At 45.7% G+C, this 24,103-nt stretch overlaps 2 protein-coding genes across 3 annotated transcripts in view; both read right to left on the reverse strand.

Annotated features, from left to right (window-relative positions):
- LOC105494398 (cell division cycle 42) overlaps positions 1-12,951 on the reverse strand; it is a 40,211-nt gene extending 27,260 nt beyond the window's left edge. The window contains exon 1 of one of the 2 annotated variants that reach the window (XM_011762773.3): positions 12,819-12,949. The gene's annotated coding sequence lies outside the window, so the exon portion shown is untranslated. Of the gene's footprint in view, positions 1-12,818 lie in introns of both variants that reach the window. The other variant, XM_011762774.2, reaches the window with a different exon arrangement.
- On the reverse strand, positions 8,095-23,128 carry LOC139356188 (zinc finger protein ENSP00000375192-like). Its single transcript, XM_071069150.1, has 4 exons — positions 23,074-23,128; positions 18,831-18,921; positions 14,404-14,409; positions 8,095-11,268 (listed from the first exon to the last, which is right to left on the reverse strand). The coding sequence occupies exons 1-4, from the start codon at positions 23,126-23,128 to the stop codon at positions 11,043-11,045; spliced, it is 378 nt and encodes a 125-aa protein (XP_070925251.1). The 3' UTR covers positions 8,095-11,042.
- Between the last annotated feature and the right edge of the window lie 975 nt (positions 23,129-24,103).

The raw sequence follows: 24,103 nt of genomic DNA on the forward strand, positions 1-24,103 counted from the left end.
CTCTGACCAAAAGAGAAAAAAAAAGAGATTTTTAAAGACAAGCAAATATGGGTTCCAATCTTAACTCCACCTCAATGTGTACGATCCTGGCAAGTTACTTCACTTCTATGCCTTAACTTTCTCGTCTACAAATTGACATCTAATTCACAAGACCACTACAGAGAAATGAGGTAATGTATATAAAGCAACTAGTAACAGAGAGTAAATACCTAATATGGCACCTTATTCTTATCAAAAATTAAAACTTGCAGAAACAGCCCTAAAAAGATTAGAAGAGTTAAGTAAAAGCATCTAAATACTATGAATAACAGGGAATTCAGAAAAATCCTTGCTTCTACTATACAGGGTTATTTGCTAATTTGATCAATCCTTTCAGAAATCCCTTCACTCCAATCTCAAAGAGCAATTTAATTTAATAAGTGTCACATTTGTAGCCAAGAGATTCAAAGTATCACAGAAAGGGCTGTAACCCACCTCGCCCTATTTTAAGAGACAAAATACCCTAATCACACAGCTAGTATTTCTCAAGTCTCTAACATGCCCAAGGAAGACTGTTACAGAGTTGCAGTGAAGAGGATATGCTTTCAATCAAGCAGCCCTAAAGTTCATATGCCCATTCTTGTGTGATTCTGGGCAAGCTACTTAAAACTCTTTAAGCCTTGCTTCTTTTGTAAAATAGACAATAGTATCACCATCACAGGTTGTCAGTCACTCTGCAAAAAGCACTTAACACTCAACTATGAACTCTATCAATAATCCAAACATGCAGGCAATTTAGAATCTTCTCTACCACGCCTGTAATCCCAGAGTGCCTAGGTGAGTGGATCACCTCAGGTCAGGATTTCGAGACCAGCCTGACCAACATGGTGAAACCCCATCTCTACTAAAAATACAAAAATTAGCCAAGTGTGGTGGCAAGTGCCTGTAATCCCAGCTACTCAGAAGGCTGAAGCCAGAGAATCGCTTGAACCCGGGAGGTGGAGGTTGCAGTAGGCCGAGCTTGCGCCACTGCACTCCAGCCTGGGCAACAGAGCGAAGACTCTCAAAAAAAAAAAAAAAGAAAAAAAAAATCTTCTCTAGGCAATCTTCTATAGCAGTCTGTGTTCTAAACTCCATCAAAGTGAAAGTCAATCATACTCCCCTGAAAACAAAGTAAGAGCACTCACAAGGCCAGGCACAGTGGCTCACACCTGTGATCCCAGCACTTTGGGAGGCCGAGGCGGACGGATCACCTGAGGTCAGGAGTTCCAGACCAGCCTGGCCAACATGACAAAACCCAACTTGACTAAAAATACAAAAATTAGCAGGCACGATGACACACACCTGTACTCCCAGCTACACAGGAGGCTGAGACAGGAGAACTGCTTGAACCCAGGAAGCAGAGGCTGTGGTGAGCCAAGATCACATCATTATACTCGGGCTTGAGTGACAGAGCGAGACACTGTCTCAAAAAGTTTAAAAAAAAGAGCATTCACAGAGTATTTGATTAGAAGGGAAGAAAGATTACAGTAAGATTTTCCCTCAAAATATTAGGAAAACACAAGGTTTTTGTTTTTGTTTTTGTTTTTAATGCCCTACACATATATTTCCACTTCAGGTATCCAAAAAGAAGAAAATACTTTATCAAGAAACAATGACATGCTATACCATTAAAACAGTTAATGTAACAAAAAAAAGAAAATTAAGTAGTAATACACCACAGGATGAAACGTTAAACATATTAAAAATGATTGTGAAGGCCTGGCGCAGCGGCTCATGCCTGTAATCCCAGCACTTTGGGAGGCCGATGCAGGAAGATCATATGAGGTCAGGAGTTCGAGACCAGCCCGGTCAACATGGCAAAACCCCATCTCTACTAAAACTACAAAAATTAGCCGGTGTGGTGGTTCGCACCTGTAATCCCAGCTACTTGGGAGGCTGAGGCACGAGAATCACTTGAACCCGGGAGGTAGAGGTTCCAGTGAGCCGTGATGGCATCACTGCATTCCAGTCTAGGTGACAAGAGCAAGACTCTGTCTCAAAAAAAAAAAAAAGGTTGTGGAGGCTACCAACAAGGTAATACAATGTTATTAAAAGCACACAACTGTTAAACCCTTTTTTGTTCTAAAGGGGGAAAAAAGCACAAAAGAAATTTAACAGTAGTTGTGCCGGTATGTGTGCAGTTAAACAAGATCCCAAGCACCTAACAGACCCTCTCTAATTAGGACACAAATTAGGACCTAAAATATCTGTTAAAATAGGATTTTGTTCTTCCAAGAACCAACTCTATTAACTTATTACAAAAGTTATCGAAGTAAGATATCTAAATGCGTATTACAGCATTACCCTGGGTAAGAGAAATCTTGCCTTCAAAGGCCTTTAAAACATTTCAATAATTTACTAAATGCCTACTCCGTGCCAAATACTATGCTAGAAAGTTCATCATACGTCATCTAGCATACTTTACTGGTTATAAGCAGAACAGACTAACAACTGTAGTAGTCTCAGATCGCTACAATTCTACACTATAAACTACAAGTGCCACAGATTTTCAGAGTAAACATGGGAGAGTAATCTAGAATAATGTGAGAATAAATCTCTAGTTAGATGGGAGTATCAGGAGAAAAAGCACAACCAAGCATGCAAAGTGGAAGAAAGAAACAAAAAAACCATGAGTCCAAGTCACATAGACTCTAAAATCTAGGCAGAACAGTCACTTCTTTCATATCCATGAACAGCGTTTTAGGAGTATCAATATTGTACCTGTATTCCAAGGTGGACTACCAAAGACAAACAGATAGTCAAGGAACTCGGCTAAGAAACTAGGGTAATAATCTAAGATTGAAATGGAGGATCTGTCCCGGGGTAGTAGCATAGAAATAGAGAATAGGTCATCAGATTGAAGGTGGAGGGTTTAAGGAGAAAGTTACAAAGAAGTTTTTTGGTTTGAAAAATTAGAGGATAGGTTTGTACCACAGACAAATGGACACATTCGGAAAAAATCCTCTTTTTTTTTTAACAGAGCCACGGTCTCACTATGTTGACCAGGCTAGTCTCAAACTGCTGGCCTCAATCAGTCCTCCCACCTCGGCCTCCCAAAGTGCTGGGATTACAGGCATGAGCCACCACACCCAACCAGAAAAAAACTCTTAAGACCAGGCAACTTATGTTCTTAATACATGCACCAAAAAAAAAGACAAATCTTTTCAGAATCAGTACAGAGTAATTTAGTCGTAAGTCTACAAGAATGAAATCATGCCAGCCTATTTCAGAAATTCTAAACAAGCATACATTTGCAGCATAAAATAAGTCACTACATTACCTAGGCAGCAAACGTTGACAAATTGAGAACCTTTCTTTTAAAAGTTATGAGATGAGATGCCAACTACAAAACAATGATTATGTAGGCTTTCTTTGCTCTAGCTGACAAGGCAGAAGTACCTACATTCAGATTCTCAGACAATTTGTCTTATAAACCACAAGTCATTTTTTAAATGGGTCAAACAGCAGGGCACGGAGGCTCATGCCTGTAATCCCAGCATTTTGGGAGGCCAAGGCAGGCATTATCACTTGAGGCCAGGAGTTTGAGACCAGCCTGACCAACGTGGTAAAACCTCGTCTCTACCAAAAATACAAAAATTAGCTGGGTATGGTGGCACATGCCTGTAGTCCCAGCTACTCAGGAGGCTGAGGCAGGAGAATCGCTTGAACCCAGGAGGCAAAGGTTGCAGTGAGCTGAGATCATGCCACTGCACTCCAGCCTGGGTGATAGAGTAAGAATCCGTTCTCAAAAAAAAAAAAAAAAAAAAAGGGTGTTCCATGGGGGTGATGGGGAGGATGAAACTCCATCAAACAAGTTTAAGAAACATCAAGTTAGGCCGGGCACAGTGGCTCACACCTGCAATTCCAGCACTTTGGGAGGCCGAAGTGGGCGGATCACTTGAGGTCAGGAGTTTGAGACCAGCCTGGCCAACATGGTAAAATCCCATCTCCACTAAAAATACAAAAATTTAGCCGGGCATGGCGGCAGGCACCTGTAATCCCAGCTACTCAGGAGGCTGAGGCAGGAGGATTGCTTGAACCCGGGAGGCAGAGGTTGCAGTGAGCCGAGATCACGCCACTGCACTACAGCCTAGGCAACAGAGCAAGACTCCATCTCAAAAAAAAAAAAAAAAAAAAAAAGGAAACATCAAGTTAAAATGATTGACAGTCTAACTTCTCTAACCCTTTAAAATAAACTTATATACATTATGATTTCCATGATGAAGATATAATAAAGGGTTTCTTTTTTTTTTTTTTTTTCCCCTGAGACAGAGTTTTGCTCTTGTTGCCCAGACTGAAGTACAGTGGTGCGATCTTGGCTCACTGCAACCTCCACCTCCCAGCTTCAAGCTATTCTCCTGCCTCAGCCTCCCAAGTAGCTGGGATTACAGGCACCTGCCACCACATCCAGCTAATTTTTTGTATTTTTAGTAGAGACGGGTTTCATCACATTGGCCAGGCTGGTCTCAAATTCCTGACCTCAGGTGATCCGCCTGCCTTGGCCTCCCAAAGTGTTGGGATTACAGGCGTGAGCCACTCTGCCCAGCTAGGTTTCTAATTTATCTGACACCCCAGCCCATGGAAACATCTTTCAGATATTCTGAAACACACTAAGCCACACAGGCCTTACTCTAAAATTATCCCCTACCTTCATCTTTACTAGCTTATCAACTATTAGGATGATCGCTAACATTCCCTTTGCCCCTATGATGAATAGAGCAAATAAGCAGCACAAATAAAACAGCAAAATAAAAAAACACTGATATTCATAAAACTATCCTTTCAAGTCATCTGATAAACCAAACTTTATACACTTTAAATTCTAATCACTCATTTTAAAATCTCGTTAATCTTAAACCCTATAATAAAAATGTTTTTTTTGGGAGGCTGAGACAGGCGGATCACGAGGTCAGGAGATCGAGACCATCCTGGCTAACACGGTGAAACCCCATCTCTACTAAAAAATACAAAAAACTAGCCGGGCGAGGTGGTGGGCACCTGTAGTCCCAGCTACTCGGGAGGCTGAGGCAGGAGAATGGCATAAACCCAGGAGGCGGAGCTTGCCGTGAGCTGAGATCTGGCCACTGCACACCAGCCTGGGCAACAGAGCGAGACTCCGTCTCAAAAAAAAAAAAAAAGTTTTTTAGGCAAGTAAGTAATATGAATGTATTAATTCCATTTCAGAATTTATCTAAAACTGAGTTCTTCTCCAACAGTATTCAGCTAATGAAACAAATACTAGTAAAGTTGTAATGAAAATCCCTGAAACCAGAGATAAGTGTTATTCAAGTAACATTATTCTTTCACTTCCCACTCCTCTTCATCTGCTTTCATACAGATTTAAAAACAAACTAAAAATATTAAATACTCCTAAACTGTCTTCCAGCAAAGCAAATGAATCATAGCTGAAATCTTGTTTATGTTTTCTTTACTAAATTTATCCTCTTCTCTCATACTCCTTAACACTAATTAACACAATATTCGTTTACTCCACCTCCATCCCCCTCTGGTTTCATCATCTGTTCCTCATTTGATCTGTTTTCAGACACCTCTCCTCCTTCCACAAGGAGTAACGAATTGCGATAATCTGTTTTTTTTTTGTTTTTTTAATTTTTTGAAACGGAGTCTCAGCTGTCGTCCAGGCTGGAGAACAGTGGTGCATCTCCGCTCACTGCAGCTTCTGCCTCCTGGGCTCAAGCGATTCTCGTGCCTCGGCCTCCCGAGTAGCTAGGATTACAGGCGCATGCCACCACAGCTAATTTTTTGTATTTTTAGTAAAGACGGGATTTCACCATGTTGGCCAGATTGGTCTTGAACTCCAGACCTCAGGTGATCCACCCAAAGTGCTGGGATTAAAAGCATGAGTCACCGCACCCAGCCTACTGATAATCTTTTAACTGAAAAGGATGTAGACTGTTTCAAATGGCCACTGAAGACACAGAGAATGGACACAGGTAATAAACACAGGTGTTCCTGACACACTGATCCCCCAGCTCTCAGGGACAGTCCTAGTCAATTTCTCCTATACCAAATAGTTAAAGAAGGAAAAAGGAAACATCAAAAAATTAATTCAATCTGTTCCTTGAAAAGTAACAACACGCTGGGAGCGGTGGCTCACGTCTGTAATCCCAGCACTTTGGGAGGCCAAGGCAGGCGGATTACCCAAGGTCAGGAGTTCAAGATCATCCAGTCCAACATAGTGAAACCCTGTCTCTACTAAAAGTACAAACATTAGCCAAGCATGGTGGTGTGTGCCTGTAATCCCAGCTACTTGGGAGGCTGAGGCAAGAGAATCGCTTGAACCTGGGAGGCGGGGCTGCGGTGAGCCGAGATCCCACCACTGCACTCCAGCCTGGGCAACAGGGCAATTTTTAGACTCCGTCTCAAATAAAAAAGAACAGAAAAATAGCAATAATTTTTTCAGGCGGGCAGCTGAAAAAGATTTTGGTTCTTCACATTTTCCCTTGAAATTGGAAATATGATGTCAGCAAAGAAAGCAGAAAACATTTTTACATTCAACAAGCTTGCCAAGTCTGTATTTCACCTAAATTTTCATAATATGAATTATCCTAATCATATGCTTAGACCATTCCTCTTCACAACAATTAGTTTTCAATAAAATGTCGCTTAAGTTCAAACGTGTAATTAAGGCCCGGTGCTGTGGTGGCACATGCCCATAATCCCAGCTACTAGGGAGGCTGAGGCAGGCGAATCACTTGAACCTGGGAGGCGGAGGTTGCAATGAGCCGAGATTACGCCATTGCACTCCAGCCTCGGCAACAAGAGCAAAATTCTGTCTCAAAAAAAAAAAAAAAAAAAAAAATTAAGGCCCGGTGCAGTGGCTCACAACTATAATCCCACAGCTCTGGGAGGCCAAAGTGGGAGGTCACCTGAGGCCAGGAGTTCAAGAACAATCTGGGCAACATAAGAAGTCCCCATCTCCACAAAAAAAAATATACATATATTTACAATTAGCCAAGTGTGGTGGTGTGTGCCTGTAATCCCAGCTACTTGGGAGGCTGAGGTTGGAGGATCCTTTGAGCCCAGGAGTTCAAGGTTACAGTGAGCTATAATCACACCACACACTGCAGCCTCGGTGACAGAGCAAGACTCTATCTCTAAAAAAGAGATATTTTTTAAATTAAAAAATACATAATTCAGCCGGGTACGGTGGCTCACGCCTGTAATCCCAGGCTGAGGCCGAGGTGGGTGGATCACCTGAGGTCGGGAGTTTGAGACCAGCCTGACCAGCATGGGGAAACCCCCCAACACGGAGAAACCCCAGCTCTACTAAAAATACAAGATCAGCCAGGCATGCTGGCACATGCCTGTAATCCCAGCTACTCGGGAGGCTGAGGCAGGAGAATCACTTGAACCCGAGAGGCAGAAGTTGCAGTGAGCGGAGATCGCACCATTGCACTCCAACGTGGGCAACAAGGGCAAAACTCCATCTCAAAAAAAGAAAAAAAAAACTTTAAACAATGTATTAGTTCCCAATAACGAGCAGACATGAGGCAAATCTACATAATAGGCAGGAAACTACAATTCCTTTAAAAACTAAATAGGCTTCAGATTCATTTTCAGATTATGATCCTTGCAATAAATTCTGGTACACTGCCTAAAATAAACCAGGTTATGCTTCCGTAGGAAAATAAAATGAAATAAAGCATTCACATTGTTTCTGAAATTTGAGACATCACTCTAGCAGTCCTGAAGAGGGTGCTTCAAGCCTTAATACACACATAAAAATCATGTGGGGATCTTATTAAAATATGATTCTGAGTAAGACTGGGATGAATCCTCATAGTTCAAATGAGCTCCCAGGTGATGCTTACGCTGCTGGGTCCACGGACTAGACTGCATACCTGAGGCCTTACACCCTTTGCTTCTATGATAATGGTAAAGATAATGGATAAAAACGTAAAGGAGGCTGGGTGCAGTGGCTCACGCCTGTAATTCCAGCACTTTGGGAGGCTGAGGCAGGCAGATCATCTGAGGTCAGGAGTTCAAGACCAGCCTAGCCTGACTAACATGGTGAAACCCCCACCTCTACTAAAAATACAAAAATTACCCGGGCGTGGAGGCGGACACCTGTAATCCCAGCTACTCAGCAGGCTGAAGCAGGAGAATCACTTGAACCCGGGAGGCAGAGGTTACAGTCAGCCAAGATCACGCCAGCCCAGGTGACAGATCAAGACTCTGTCTCAAAAAAAAAAAAAAAAGTAAAGCAATGCCCACTTCATTTAGAAATGTTTTGGGGCCAGATGTGGTAGCACAGGCCTGTAATCCCAGCACTTTGGGAGGCCGAGGAGGGCAGATCACCTGACGTCAGGAGTTCGAGACCAGCCTGACCAACATGGACAAACCCCATCTCTACTATAAAAATACAAAATTAGCCGGGTGTGGTGACGCATGCCTGCAAACTCAGGAGGCTGAGGGAGAATCGCTTGAACCTGGGAGGCAGAGGTTGCAGTGAGCTGAGATCGCACCATTGCACTCCAGTCTGGGCAACAAGAGCAAAACTCCTTCTCAAAAAAGAAAAAAGAAACGTTTTTGGATTCATCAGATTAGTCCAGGAGAAGGATGGTTATTAAAATGTTTATGTTTGAGGGAAACACAGCTTCTCAAAGATGGCGGGGAAGCGTCCTCAGAGTTGTGCCAAGAGCAAAAATCTATACGGCACTCACTATGTGACAGTGAATAGTCCTCAACACTTCACATATATGAACTAATTCAATCTTCCTAACACTGCAGCACTGTGAGGTAAGCATTATTGCTACCCCTATTTTAGAGGAAGTAAACCTGAGTCACAAAGACGTTACTAAGACTGCACATGGCTAATAAGTGGCAGAACCAGGATGTGAACCCAGGCAGTTTGGTTCCAGAGTCTATGCTTTTAATCACTATAGTAGCAATATATCAATCAAGAACACACAGCAGAATTGAAATGGCAAATGGCAATGACTTAATTTTACAGAAAAGGATGCAAGGTTAAAGGGTAAAGCGTTACAGAACAACAGTAAGTAATAGAGCCTAAATCAGAGTTGCTCTTCAGGTGACAGAGAACCAATGCTTACTGAATACCATGACTTAACAATATAGTTTTCTGCTCTATTAGAAACTGTTCTGGACTTTAGTATAATGGCCAATGCCAAATCTTTGATTTAAAAAATATTTTTCTAAAATTGCAAGGAGGGACACCATACTGGTGGCAGAAAGCCTGGTTTCACTTCATGGAATAAGCAGTTTGAGATCAATGTCCCAGAAGAGTTTTGACATTCAGGACTTAAAATAGCAGCAGCAGCAGAGGTAGCTGAAATGGCAAGTAAAGAAAACTGCTTTAGTAAAAATATTTTGGACTGGAGGGATGAGAAACTAAAAGTAGAAACTAGTAAGACACAAAGCATAACATGACAAGGAATCTGATACAGTAGTGAACAAGTGGCAAAAGTTATTTGCAAACAAAGAAATAAAGGAAGATAAGGAAACAAACATTAAGTGAATAATTTTTAGGAGAGTAAGGGAACTCGTCATCACAGATTTTCTAAGTGACAGTAAGTTGTCCAGACAGTGCAGCTGCAGAAGATACTGAACTAAACAGATGGAAAAAGTCAAGCAAAAGTAGATTAGTAATCACTACTTCAATGAGCCCAAATAAAGATATGGGCTGACCAAGCACAAAAGTTGTCTCAGGAAACACAGCACAAAGACCCATGGAATATTAGGGAAAACGTTAACCCTCAGACATCATCAAATTCATTCACTTGAAAAATATTTCTTAAAACCTACTATTTGTATGGCAGTATTCTAGGCATTAGCAATGGCGTGACCATGTCAGGCCAAAGCCCTGCCTTCACAGAACTTACAATCTAATGATGAAATTTATGTGGAAAAGAACACTGAATAAGGCATTACCATAAAATTCCCAAATGAAGCATTTTAATATAGAGGGATATGTTTATGGAAGATATGTTAATGCAATATTTAACCCCCTCTCCCCTTCAAAGGAAGCCCTGTAGCCTAAGGTGCTCATTAAGTGTTTCTCACCCTCTCAAAAAAAAAAAAAAAGACAAACTCTGAAACAACAGAGAAGTGCATTTAAAATACATCTATAAATAAAAGCACAACTTGTCTTTTACTTCCAAGTCTGCCAGCGGCACAGCAGCTCATGCCTATATCCCAGCACTTTCAGAGGCCAACGGGGACAGCTTGAGTTCAGGCATTCCAGATCAGCCTGGACAATATGACCAAACCCCATGTCTACGAAAGATACAAATATCAGCCGCGTCTGGTTGCATGCAGCGGTAGTCCCAGCTACTGCAGAGGCTGAGGTGGGAGGATCAGTTGAGGCTGGAAGGCCGAGGCTGCAGTGAGCTGTGATCACACCACTGCACTCCAGCCTGGGTGACAGGGTAAAACCCTGTCTCAAAAAAAAAATTTTTTTTTTATTTAAGTCCCCATACTACTCTAGGCTATAACATCTGCCTTAGATTCCCAAAAAATTAAGCTTAGTTAGAACAGGTATTGGTTGTAACATGAAAACATTTTAAGAGTAAACAGATGTGATACCTTTCTGGTCTTGAAGAAATTACTGAAAACGAGCTCATTTAATACTTAGTAGATTACCAATCTCGTGTCTCCATCTTAGTATAAACTACAAATTCAAACTACTGTTATTTTCTAAAAGGAAATATACAAATTGATATTTAAAGTTATTAAACATAGAAAGTTCAAGAAAATAAGGCAGATGTGTTCCAATTTTATATGCCTAAAATATTACATCAAGGCTAACAAATGTATTTCAGAAGATCCAAGTTCCACACTTATCCAATGGTCTGTAATGCCTACACACTACAGAAAGCTGCCTTGAACCTACATTCCTTTTAAGTGTTTACCAATCTGTTCTCTACAGAAATGAGAAACAGCGGGAAAGCACTTGTTCGGACATGAACTATCTTTACAACAATGCATTACACAATTGGATCTCATTTGCTTTGCAGTGTTAACATTTTTCTATGTTACTATTGCAGTCGCGGAAGGATATAAAATTTAGGATGTAAACACTCTACGGAACAAAAATTGTGATCTCTGCTTGACCCCAGGAGTTCGAGACCAGCCCGGGCAATATGGCGAAACCCTGTCTGTACAAAAAATACAAAAATTAGCCGGGCATGGGGGTACATGCCTGCAGTACCAGCTACTCGGGAGGCTGAGGTGGGAGGATCACTTGACCCCGGGAGGCGGAGGCTGTGGTGGGCCAAGATCGCGCCACTGCACTCCAGCCTGGGAGTGCAATATCCATTATATTTAGTAACGTCGAGACCCTGTCTCAAAAAAAATAAAAACTGTAATCTCAAAATGAAAATATTAAATTTTTTGCATAAAGATCCAAGTCTCGTTTTCAATAACAAAACTAAAATGTCTAGCATAGATCTGGCATAAACTGATTCTCTTTTCAACACAGCTTCGCCACAAAAAGTACACCTGAATCAACTTAGGGAGGTTCTCAGCATGCCATAATTCATAAAGGAGAAGTCAAACAGTCTGGGAAAGTCATTTTGGACCGAAAAAGTGTTCCCACAAATAAACCCACTTCATTCTAGTATAGTCAAAGGGGCCTCTATTTAAAGTTAATGCCCACGCAAGGGGCCGTGGACGGTGCTGTCTTACACTTTATTCCCTTACACAAACTAATGCTGGGATTTTAAACATTCCTGGCTTTTAGGTGCACTGAAGGCGGTCATGAACACAAGTAACAAGGCTTCAAAACATCATCTGTGAATACGACGCGTTGGGAAGTAGGCAGGACAAGCCACTGGGTGACCAAGGCTGCAAAATGCTGTCTGAATTTAAGTCCCTGACTTGTAGGAGTTAAGTCTCACTCCTTATACCGCGATGACGTAATCTTCCACACTGCATTTCTCTTGGACTTAAAGGGGAGGAAAAACAAACGAACAAAGAAAATTTCCCCCCGATAAGAGGAATTAACCAAGCAGCAGAACTACGGTTTCGGGAGGTGGTTAGGTAACTCCCCAAAAGGGAAGCTTCAGCTGAATCGGCAGGGAGCGGGCTGGAGAAGCGGACGGAAATGCTAGGAATTCGACCTCCGCCAGGAAGAGCAGCCTGGAACCCGGGGCTCGGGGCCACCGCGCCGGGAGGACGCGGCCGGCGCGGAGCGGAGCGCGGACAGGCACCGCCGCGGGCAGCCCGCGAGTTGCCCTCCCGCCGCCGCCCTGCCGCGGCCGCAACGCCGCTCCCCTCCCCCCGCGCCGCAAAATGTCCGCGACGGCGCCCGGCGAAGCAGGAAGTCCAGGCCGCAGCGCAGGGCACAGAACCCAGCTTGTGAGCCCCGGGGACCGGCGCCCGGCCAGGCCCAGGCGCCCGCGAGTCGCTCTGAGGCCCCCGGCACCCAGGCGCCGGCCGCCCTTAGGAGCCCGCGGGGCCGGGCTTGGGGGAAGGGAGCCCGGGCGCCCGGGATGGGTGTGACCCCTTCCTTCCGCCGCTGCCGGTGACAGCCCGGCGCCGCTCGCGCCCCGAGTCCCGGCCGCGCGCCCCTCAGCGGGCGGCCGCCCCCAGCCTCCCCGGCCGCGAACCCCGCCCCGGCTCCCCCACAGAACGCGGACCCGCGCCCGCCCGAAGGACGCAGCGCGAGCCTGGCACTCCCCCAGGACCGGTGCTCCCGAACCCCCCGAGATCCCGCAGATGGAGTGTCCCCGAGAACTGGGAGAGGATGGGGACGGCGGGGACGGGACGGCAGGGTGGCCGCTCCCGCGGGGAACCTCAGGCCCGGTACTCACCTCAGCTTCTCCACCGGGGCGTTGGCAGCACTGCGCGGGGTCTCCTCGGCTGCCGGACAGGGGCACGCACCTGACGTCAGCGCGCAGGAGACGCACAGTTGGGTGCCCGCGGAAGTGGGAGGAACAGGGAAGGGGAAGAGGCTGGGGCGGGTCAAGGCGGTGCCTGGACTGTCCTGGCTCCGCCTGCCTGTCGCGCAGGCGCGGGCCAGCGTAGCTCGTGAGTTCGGGGCTAGGCTCCGCATCTTTTCCCAATGGTTGTATTTGTAATAATACTGTGAACGGTAGTATGCAAAGCGCTTCCTCTACCAGTTCTTTGTTTGTTTGTTTGTTTTTCTGAGACAGTCTCGCTCTGCTGCCCAGGCTGGAGTGCAGCGCATGATCTCAGCTCACTGCAACCTCCACCTCTTGTGTTCAAGTGATCCTCCTGCCTCTGCCTCCCAAGTCGCTGGGATCACGGGCACCTGCCACCATGCCAGGCTAATTTTTGTATGTTTAGCTGACACAGGGTTTCGCCATTTTGCCCAGGCTGGTCTCAAACTCCTGACCTCAAGTAAGTGATCCACCTGCCTCAGCCTCCCAAAGTGCTAGGATTACCAGCGTGAACCACCTTGCCCGGCCCACTACCAGTTCTTTTGATCCTTGCAGCCTTGTGAAGCAAGGTATTATCGTCCCATTTTGCAGAGAAGACAGAAGCTTCTCTGAAAGGGCTGGTGATTTGCCCCAGATCACAGGGGTGGATGGTCTCTCGCTCCCCCGGGCCTGTATTCAGTCCGCAGTGATGTGAGAACTGAATATCACTTTTCTTATCTCTACCTACACTCAGTGTCCCTCGCTGTAGCCACATGGGTCTTCTTTAGAGTTACAACCTTCCCCTCAACCACAGGCCTTGTGTTTTTTTTGGGTTTTTTGTTTTTTGTTTGTTTGTTTGTTTGTTTGTTTTTTGACGTTTTTGCTATCACCCAGGCTGGAGTGCAATGGCATGATCTCAGCTCACTGCAACCTCGACCTCCCAGCAATTCTCCCTCCTCAGCCTCCCAAGTAGCTGGGACCACAGGCGCATGCCACCATGGCCGGCTAATTTTTGTATTTTTTTGTAGACACAGGGTTTTGCTGGATTGCCCAGGCTGGTCTCAAACTCCTGGACACAAGCTATCAGCCTGCCTCTGCCTCCCAAACTGCTTGGATTACAAGGTGTGAGCCATTACGTCTGGCCAAGGCCTTGGACTTTCTTTGCTCTGCCTCCCTCCTCTTCCCTTAAATTCGTATCACTACATTCTCCAATCATCCTATCTTCGCAGTATCTATTATTTGTCTTCTCTGTTAGTATGAAAGCTTCAGGGAAATAGAGAACTTCCCTCTCTTATTCTTAGATGTTTCCCCATGTTAGAGAAAAATTGCTTAAATTACTTATCTTAATAACAGCTCATTTATTGTCTACTGCCACAGCTATTTGGCCAGCAAAGACACTTAATTCCAGTGTATTGACTTACAGTCATATTTTCTTTTGGATTTTTTTTTTTTTTTTTTGAGACGGAGTCTCGCTCTGTCGCCCAGGCTGGAGTGCAGTGGCTGGATCTCAGCTCACTGCAAGCTCCGCTTCCCGGGTTTACGCCATTCTCCTGCCTCAGCCTCCCGAGTAGCTGGGACTACAGGCGCCCGCCACCTCGCCCGGCTAGTTTTTTGTATTTTTAGTAGAGACGGGGTTTCACCATGTTAGCCAGGATGGTCTCGATCTCCTGACCTTGTGATCCTCCCATCTCGGCCTCCCAAAGTGCTGGGATTACAGGCTTGAGCCACCGCGCCCGGCCTTTTTTTTTTTTTTTTGTGAGATGGAGTCTCGTTCTGTTGCCCAGGCTGAAGTGCGGTGGTTCAATCTTGGCTCACTGCAACCTCCGCCTCCCGGGTTCAAGCGGTTCTCCTGCCTCAGCCTCCCAAGTGGCTGGAACTATAGGTGCCTGCCACCATGCCCGGCTAATTTTTGTATTTTTAGTAGAGACGGGGTTTCACCATATTGGTCAACCTGGTCTCGAACTCATGACCTTGTGATCCACCTGCATTGGCCTCCCAAAGTGCTGCAATTACAGGTGTGAGCCACCACACCCAGCCCTCTTTTGGACTTTTTAATTACACAAGAATAAGAACTACATTCTTTAGCATTTACTGCAGGTATGGCTAATAGCTTTGCAGGTAGTAGTAGCTAATTTAATACTCACAGCCACCCTATGAGTTAAGAACTGTTACCCCCACTTTATGGTTGCATGAACTGAAGCTCAGAGGTGTGAAGGGATTTGCCCATCGCCACCATACCAAGCAGTGGCAGAGCTGAGACTTGCACTCAGAAGGCTGGCTCTAGTTGACTATGACACGATCACACTATCAAGCAGGCTTATTATAGAGAAATCAGAAGATAAGCTTCAGGATCATGCCTGTAATCCCAGCACTTTGGGAGGCTGAGGCTGGCGGATCACCTGAGGTTAGGAGTTCAAGACCAGCCTGACCAACATGGTAAAATCCCATCTCTACTAAAAAACATACACACACACAAATTTGCTGGGTGTGTGGGCGGGTGCCTGTAATCCCAGCTACTTGGGAGACTGAGGCAGGAGAATCATTTGCATCCAGGAGGCGGAGGTTGCAGTGACCCCGAGATCATGCCACTGCACTCCAGCCTGGGCAACAGAAGTGAAACTCTGTCTAAAAAAAAAAAAAAAAAAAAAAGGCCAGGAGCAGTGGCTCACACCTGTAAGTCCAGCACTCTAGTAGGCCAAGGCAGGTGGATCACTTGAGGTCAGGAGTTCGAGACCAACCTGACCAACGTGGTGAAACCCTTTCTCTACTAAAAATACAAAAATTAGCTGGGTGTGGTGGCATGCGCCTGTAATCGCAGCTACTCGGGAGGCTGAGACAGGAGAATCGCTGGAACCTGGGAGGCAGTGGTTGCAGTGAGCCGAGATCGCACCATTGCACTCTGGCCTGGGCAACAAGAACAAAACTCCATCTCAAAAAAAAGAAAGGGCCGGGTGTGGTGGCTCAAGGCTGTAATCCCAGCACTTTGGGAGGCCGAGACGGGCGGATCACGAGGTCAGGAGATCGAGACCATCCTGGCTAACACGGTGAAACCCCGTCTCTACTAAAAAATACAAAAAACTAGCCGGGCGAGGTGGCGGGCGCCTGTAGTCCCAGCTACTCGGGAGGCTGAGGCAGGAGAATGGTGTAAACCCGGGAGGCGGAGCTTCCAGTGAGCTGAGATCCGGACACTGCACTCCAGCCTGGGCAACACAGCAAGACTCCGTCTCAAAAAAAAAAAAAAAAAAGATAAGCTTCAGCTGTAGTCCTACCTCTAACGTGGCTCACACCTGTAATCCCAGCACTTTGGGGGGGCCGAGGCGGGTGGATCACTTGAGCCCAGGAGTTCAAGACCAGTCTGGGCAACATAGCAAGACCTGCCCCCACCCATCTCTACAAAAAATACAAAAACAAAACAAAAAAACTACATTGTGAACATCTTTCCATGTCAAATAAAGCATTATTTATAAAGGCTGCATTTTACTCTCCAGGCATTACAATATTTAGCCAGACTCCTACTGTTGGAATTTGGGATGTTTTGGGCTATTGTAAATTTATCACTATTGTAAAAATGTATAAGCTTCGTTTTTAAACTTGAGGGGAAAATGGTTGTTTCTTCCCTTCATAAGTCCAGCTGGTAGTGCCCTTTCCTTCATCCTGTCTCACAATCCCATGAATGTCCCCAGACAATGTCTGCCCTTTCCAGTAGCAGCAATATCTTGATGGGGTGTCACCCAACTGTTCAGCTTTTCCTGCCTTTATTCTGAGGACAAGGACTTACTTAGCACTGTGTCTTTTATGTTGTCAGGTTTTTTGTCAGAATAACCCTCCCAGACCTTTTCACAGCCCCAAACAGCAGTGACAATGGTGTTTACTATTACTTGACCCCAATCTACCATGTCCCTCACTGCCGGCCCAGCCCCCAGCCTCCTAGTGCCTCCCTGAAACTGCCTCACTGCTATAGCTGCCTCACATTAACAGGAAGGACAGCTTGTGGGGCTCCAGCTCCTTCCCGGTGGCTACCATTCCGGTGTCCATTCTTCCTTCTGGTAACAGCACTTCCATTTCTCCTACAGCAGCCCCTACCCCAACTCTCAATCCATGTAGCTCTAGAGATGACACTATCTCTAGTTGTGGGAACGGACACGTGACCCGGGCTTGGCCAATCACAGCATTATAGAGAGCCCTGTTGCCAAGCCATTTCAGCAATAGGCATGTGACCCAATGAGATTTAATTCTGGAACTTTGGTCAGAACTATTCAGTTCAGTGAATCTCTCTGTTTGCTGAGGGTAGGATGTAATCGTGGCACTGCTGGCAGCCAGCTTCCCACTGCAAGCAGAGATGCTGCCTGAGAATGAGACCAAGACAGAGTGGGAAACAACTGAGAGATGAAGACATGAAACCAAGTCTCAGTGGCATTGCGTGAGCCATCAGATCCAGTCTTGCTTCAATCTTCAGTAACATTGGCAATAAATTGCCTCTACTGCCTGAACCAGGTTGAGTAGGTTTCCGTCACTTATTGACTGCCAAACTCTTGATGAATCACTGCCACCCCCGCCCTGCTTGTCTGCCCATGAGGTACTTGTCCCTACCCTCTAGGTAATAACTCCCAAATCTATACCTCTTCCAATCCCTATTCCCACCCCCATTTTCTTTTTCTTTTCTTTTTTTTTTTTTTAAGACGGAGTCTCACTCTGTCGCCCAGGCTGGAGTGCAATGGCGCGATCTCAGCTCACTTCAACCTCTGCCTCCCAGGTCTGAGTGATTCTCCTGCCTCAGCCTCCCAAGTAGCTGGGATTGCAGGCACCTGCCACCATGCCAAGCTAATTTTTGTATTTTTAGTAGAGATGGGGTTTCACCATGGTGGCCAGGCTGGTCTCAAACTCCTGACCTCAGGTGATCCACCCACCTCAGCCTCCCAAAGTGCTGAGATTACAGGCGTGAACCACTGCACCCAGCATCCCACCTCCATTTTCAAATTTCTAGCTACTCAGCACCATCAAAATAATCTACCAGCTCCCACCTACTCTAGGGTCTAAGCACCCATGTCTGCTCTTGGCCCCTACAGCCTTGTATATCCAGGAGTTCCCAACCTTTTCTGCATCACAGATCCTATACCCACAAAATTCATATCTAATTTCTAGAGTCTCCCTTCAAGCTCTCTGCTTTAGGCCAGGCATGGTGGCTCATGCCTATAATCCCAACACTTTGGGAGGCTGAAGCGGGAGGATCACTTGAGCTGAGGAGTTTGAGACCAGCCTGGGCAACATATTGAGACCTCGTCTCTACAAGAAATATAAAAATTAACGGTGTGGTGGCAAGCACCTGTAGTCCCAGCTACTTGGGGAGGCTGAAATGGGAGGGTCGCTTGAGCGTGTGACATCAAGGCTGCAGTGAGCCATGATCATGCCACTGCACTACACTGCACTCCAGCCTGGGTGACAAAGCAAGACCCTGTCTCAAATAAATAAATAAATAAAAAGAATCTCGGCTGGGCATGGTGGCTCATGCCTGTAATCCCAGCACTTTGGGAGGCCAAGGCAGGAGGATCACACAAGGTCAGGAGATGAAGACCATTGTGGCCAACATGGTGAAACCCCCTCTCTACTAAAATACAGAAAATTAGCCAGGTGTAGTGGCATGCGCCTTTAGTCCCAGCTACTCCGGAGGCTGAGGCAGGGGAATCGCTTGAACCTGGAAGGCGGAGGTTTCAGTGAGCAGAGATGGCGCCATTGCACTCCAGCCTGGCCACAAAGCAAGACTCCATCTCAAAAAAAAAAAAAAAGAATCTCTGCTTTGTTCGAGACCATCCTGGCTAACACGGTGAAACCCCGTCTCTACTAAAAAATACAAAAAACTAGCCGGGCGAGGTGGCGGGCACCTGTAGTCCCGGCTACTCGGGAGGCTGAGGCAGGAGAATGGCGTAAAAACCCGGGAGGCAGAGCTTGCAGTGAGCTGAGATCCGGCCACTGCACTCCAGCCTGGGCGACACAGCGAGACTCCGTCTCAAAAAAAAAAAAAAAAAAAGAATCTCTGCTTTAATTCATTTGACAAAGCACAGCATTTATCTTCCCAGATCATGGCTCTGATTAGGTCACTCCCTTACTCAGAAACCTTCAGTGTTTTCTCCTTTGTCTTCAGAATAAAATTTAAGACCTTGGCCGGGTGCAGTGACTCACACCTGTAATCCCAGCACTTTGGGAGGCTGAGGTGGGTGGATCACAAGGTCAGGAGTTTGAGACCAGCCTGACCACCATGGTGAAACCCCATCTCTACTAAAAATACAAAAATTAGCTGGGCGTGGTGGTGCACACCTGTAATCCCAGCTACTCAGGAGGCTGAGGCAGGAGAATCGCTTGAATTTGGGAGGCGGAGGCTGCAGTGCCTGGGTGACAGAGAGAGATTCCATCTCAAAAAAAAAAAAAAATGTTAAACCTTTACCCAGACATTCTGTGTCCTCTATGATCTTTGCCTTTCCAAAGTGATTTCCCTTTCTTTTTGTATTAGTCAGAGTTCTCCAGAGAAACAGAACCAATGGAATGGTAATATATATTATTTATATATTACATATAAAACCCATTCTGGTTGCACGCAGTGCCTCACACCTGTAATCCCAGCACTCTGGGAGGACGAGGTGGGTGGATCACTTGAGGTCAGGAGTTTGAGACTAGCCTGGCCAACATGGTGAAACCTCGTATCTACTAAAAATACAAAATTAGCTGGGTGTTGTGATGCATGCTTGTAATAATCTCAGCTATTTGGGAGGCTGAGGCAGGAGAATCATTTGAACCCAGGAGGTGGAGGTTGCAGTGAGCCGAGAGCGAACCACTGCACTCCAGCGTGGGAGGCAGAGGGAGACTCCAACTCAAAATAATAATAAAAATAAAACCATTCTCTATATATTATAGAGAATGGTTGTATATACATACAGAATGGTTTATGTATAATATATAAATTATATATAGAATGGTCTATGTATAATAAATTATATATAGAATTATATAATCATATATTATATATAATATATAATCTCTATATATAATATACATATATAGAGAAAGAGATTTATTATGAGAGATTTATTATAATTGGCTCACTCACATGACTACGGAGGACAAGTCCCAAGATACACAGGGTGAGTACACTGAGTGAGTCACTGAGCGGGAGACCCAGGAGAGCCAATGGTATAGCTCCAGTCCAAGCCTGAAGGCCTGAGAACCAGGAGAGCTGATGTTTCAGTTCCAGTCCAAAGGCCAGCAGGCTCAAGATTAAGGAAGAGCCAATTTTTCTCTTTGAGGTCTGAAGGCAAGAAAAATTCTCCCTTAGTCAAGGGAGGGTCAGCCTTTTTGTTTTATGTTGGCCTTCAACTGATTGGATGAGAGGGTAATTTGTTTTACTCAGTCTCCTGATTCGGATCTTAATCTCATCCAGAAACAAGTTTGCAGACACATCGAAAATAATGTTTGACCAAATATTGCTTCCCACCCCATGGCCCAGTCAAGTTGACATATAAAATTAATCATCACACCTTCCACTACACACCTATGCTACAGCTAGACGGTAAAATACTTAGTATCATGCAGTCAGGAACCACGACTTCTACCTCTCTGCCACTGCTCATGCTGATCCCCTTCCCTAAAACACTTTTCCTGCTTATCCATCCTACATGTCAAGTCCACTCTCCCTCCCACCATGAACCGTACATTTTGCAAACATCCACTTTGTGTCCTTTCCCACCTCTGTGCCTCTGTGGATTCAGTGGCTCCCTTCTCTGCCTGCCAAACTCCATTCTTTTCTCCTTCAAGGACTAGCCTAGGGCTCAGTTTTGAAATCTCCCGACAACCCCAGGCAACCAATCAATCTTACATCACTTTGTATTTAAAGCATCTCATATTGGAATTATTTGTATCTATTTATGCTAAACTATTAGGCCATGAGCAGGCAGAGATCTTATTCATTTTTTGTATTCTTTTTTTTTTTTTGGGACGGAGTCTCACTCTGTCGCCCAGGCTGGAGTGCAGTGGTGTGGTCTCGGCTCACTGCAAGCTCCGCCTCCCAGGTTCTTGCCATTCTCCTGCCTCAGCCTCCGGAGTAGCTGGGACTACAGGCACCCACCACCACACCCGGCTAATTTCTTTTTGTATTTTTAGTAGAGACAGGGTTTCACCGTGTTAGCCAGGATGGTCTCGATCTCCTGACCTCGTGATCCGCCCGCCTCAGCCTCCTAAAGTGCTGGGATTACAGGCTTGAGCCACCGCACCCGGCCCATTTTTTGTATTCTTTTACCTAATTTCCTGGCACACTGCCTTCCCTCCAAAGTGTTTGATAAATGATGCATGAATGAATACAGCACCACCTCTTACACAAAGCCAGCTCTGCCTCCCACTGCCAAAAGGGATTGCTGGCTCTTCTAAACGCCCAGAGCACTTATCCGAGCCCCTCTCCAGGCCCTCTGTCTGGGTGATCATGTTTACCCACGCTTTTTCAACCCTACTGCAAGCTCCCAGGGATAGGTATGGTTTTGGATGCATTGCTGTGCCCCTCACAGTCCTCTTCAGATCCCTAGAACACTTTGGCTGAATGAGAAAAGCCTCATACTGCATTCTCTGCCAAATGCAAAAGACTGCAAATCCACTGCCATCTCCCCAAGGGCCTGCCAAGATTTACTAAAGAAGATCTATATTAAAGAGGCTGTCCTCCAAGGTCTTCAGGCTTGGAATTTGTGTGAGAAAATTCTAATTTAAGACTTTCTGTGTGATTCATAGGCGAAAACTACGAAGAAAACCAAGGAAGTGATTACCATACAAATCCAGCTAGTGGCTGCCTCTAAAGGGGGTTAGAATCTGGAAGGGATGGGGGTGTTGGGGGGCAGTGTTGGCAGTGTTCTATTTCATGACCTGGGTGATGATTACATGGATGTTTGCCTTATCATTATTTATTGTATGGTACATGTTTTATTTGCTTTTCTTATGTGTAATAGTTCATTAAAAAATAAAAGGCCAGGCACAGTGGTTCACGCCCATAATCATAGCACTCTGGGAGGCTGAGGCGGGTGGATCACTTGAGATCAGGAGTTCAAGACCAGCCTGGCCAACATGGCTCATCTCTACTAAAAATACAAAAATTAGCCGGGCATGTCTGTAGTCCCAGCTACTTGGAAGGCTGAGGCAGGAGAATGGCTTGAACTCAGGAGGCGGAGGTCGCAGTGAGCCAAGATGGTGCCATTGCACTCCAGCCTGGGTGACAGAGCAAGACTCTGTCTCAAAATAAACAAATAAATAAATAAATAAATAATAAAAGTTAGGGCCAGACGCAGTGGCTCACGCCTATAATCCTAGCACTTTGGGAGGCTGAGGCAGGCAGATCACTTGAGGTCAGGAGTTCGAGACCAGCCTGGCCAACATGGTAAAATCCTATCTCTACTGAAAATACAAAAACTAGCAGGTGTGGTGGTGTGTGGCCTGTAACCTCAGCTACTTGAGAGATTGAGGCAGGAGAATCACTTGAACCCAGGAGATGGAGGTTGCTGTGAGACAAGATCATGCCACCACACTCCAGCTTGGGCAACAGAGTGAGACTGTCTCAAAAAAAAAAAAAAAAAAAGTTAAAGCCTAGAATACACAGCAAGACCCTCGTCTCTACAAAAAAATATAAAAATTAGCCGGGCACGGTGGTGTGCGTCTGTAGTGTCAATTACTCAGGAGGCTGAGCTGGGAGGATCATTTGAGCCAGGAGGTCAAGGCTGCAGTGAGCCAAGATCACACCACTGCACTCGAGCCTGGGCAACAGAGTGAGACCACTATCTCAAAAAAATAAATAAAAATTAATTAAAGTTAAAAATAATTATATTAAAGTATCTCTGTTGTTGCCGAAAGGTTGATGTTGTTGTATAATTCCTATCACTGAGACTGCAGCCCACCCCACTTTCCTGATTCCCCTGGCTGGTCACAGCCCAGACCTCTCCAGGACCCCCTAACCCTACTGCCAGGACTCCAGCTGTGTTCCTGGTTTACCTGCTGCATCACAAGAGGCTGAACAGCTGCTGGGGCTGCCTCCACTAAGGGATCTATCTGCTCCCTCTGCAGCCCCTCCAGCTGTTCAGCCTCCCTCCTCCACTTATGCCCATATTATTACACTTGTCTAGGGACTTGGACCCTTCCTGGAGGCAGAGAAAGGGAAGGAACTCACCAAACCTGTTTTCTTCTTGCCTTTTCTCTAACTGGCCCAGGCTTGCCTCCTTCATCTTGCTTACACATCTCTGGTGAAGATAATCTGGGTCACTGAACAAGGGTGGATAAGACAGGATAGGGGAAAGAGGAAAGTCTAGAAATAACTGAGCAACTCTGTCCCCATCCTGTAGGCCCTTGTCCATCTCTCCAATCTCATCAAGACCACATACTCACTCACTGGGCTCCAGCCATGCCACCCTGGTTGCTGTTCCTCGGACACACTGGGTTTATTCTGCCTAGCTCAGAGCCTTTGCTCTTGCTGTTCCCCCTGGTTATCTGTACACACCTGCTCCTTTCCACCCCACAAGAATTTGCTCCAATACCCCCTCTTCAAGAAGACCTCCCCCTTCTCAACTTAAGTAGCACCCCCCACCTACTATCACACAGTTTTGCTTCCCTCATAGTGCTTATTTCTATCTGAAATGGTCTCAATTATTTATTTTTCTTACTATCTGTCTCCTCCCATTAAAGCCAAGTAAAGCCCAATAAATCTGAGGGCTTGCTTCATCACTGTACCCTCAGTGCTAGAATATAGTACATACTCAATAGAAATCTGTTAAAGAAATACAATAAGACACAATCCCTACTCAAGGAATTAAGGACTCCCAGTGGGACAAACAGTAATTAAAACAAAGCTGGGTGGGTGCGCTGGCTCATGCCTGTGATCCTGGCACTTTGGGAGGCTGAGGCAGGCAGATCACCTGAGGTAAGGGGTTCGAGACCACCTTGGCCAACATAGTGAAACCCCGTTTCTACTAAAAATATAAAAAAATTTAGCCAGATGTGGTGGCAGGCGCCTGTAGTCCCAGCTACTCAGGAGGCTGAGGCAGGAGAATCACTTGAACCTGGGAGGCAGAGGTTGCAGTGAGCCGAGATTGCGCCACTGCACTCCAGCCTGGGCGACAGAGCGAGACTCCATCTCAAAATAATAATAATAGTAATTAAAACAATCACTAGGACAGGGTATATATAAGGTGTAGAGGAATTGG

This window comes from Macaca nemestrina, chromosome 1, assembly GCF_043159975.1.
Source record: "Macaca nemestrina isolate mMacNem1 chromosome 1, mMacNem.hap1, whole genome shotgun sequence".
NCBI lineage: Eukaryota > Metazoa > Chordata > Mammalia > Primates > Cercopithecidae > Macaca > Macaca nemestrina.

Excerpts from the sequence above, each read along its gene's own strand:
- LOC139356188 (XM_071069150.1), bottom strand. The coding sequence starts at position 23,128 with ATGAAGGAGGCAAGCCTGGGCCAGTTAGAGAAAAGGCAAGAAGAAAAC. Across the intron at positions 18,922-23,073 it reads GCAAGAAGAAAACAGGTTTG|CAGAGATTCTTTTTTTTTTT; the intron begins GTGAGTTCCTTC and ends AATGAATTAAAG.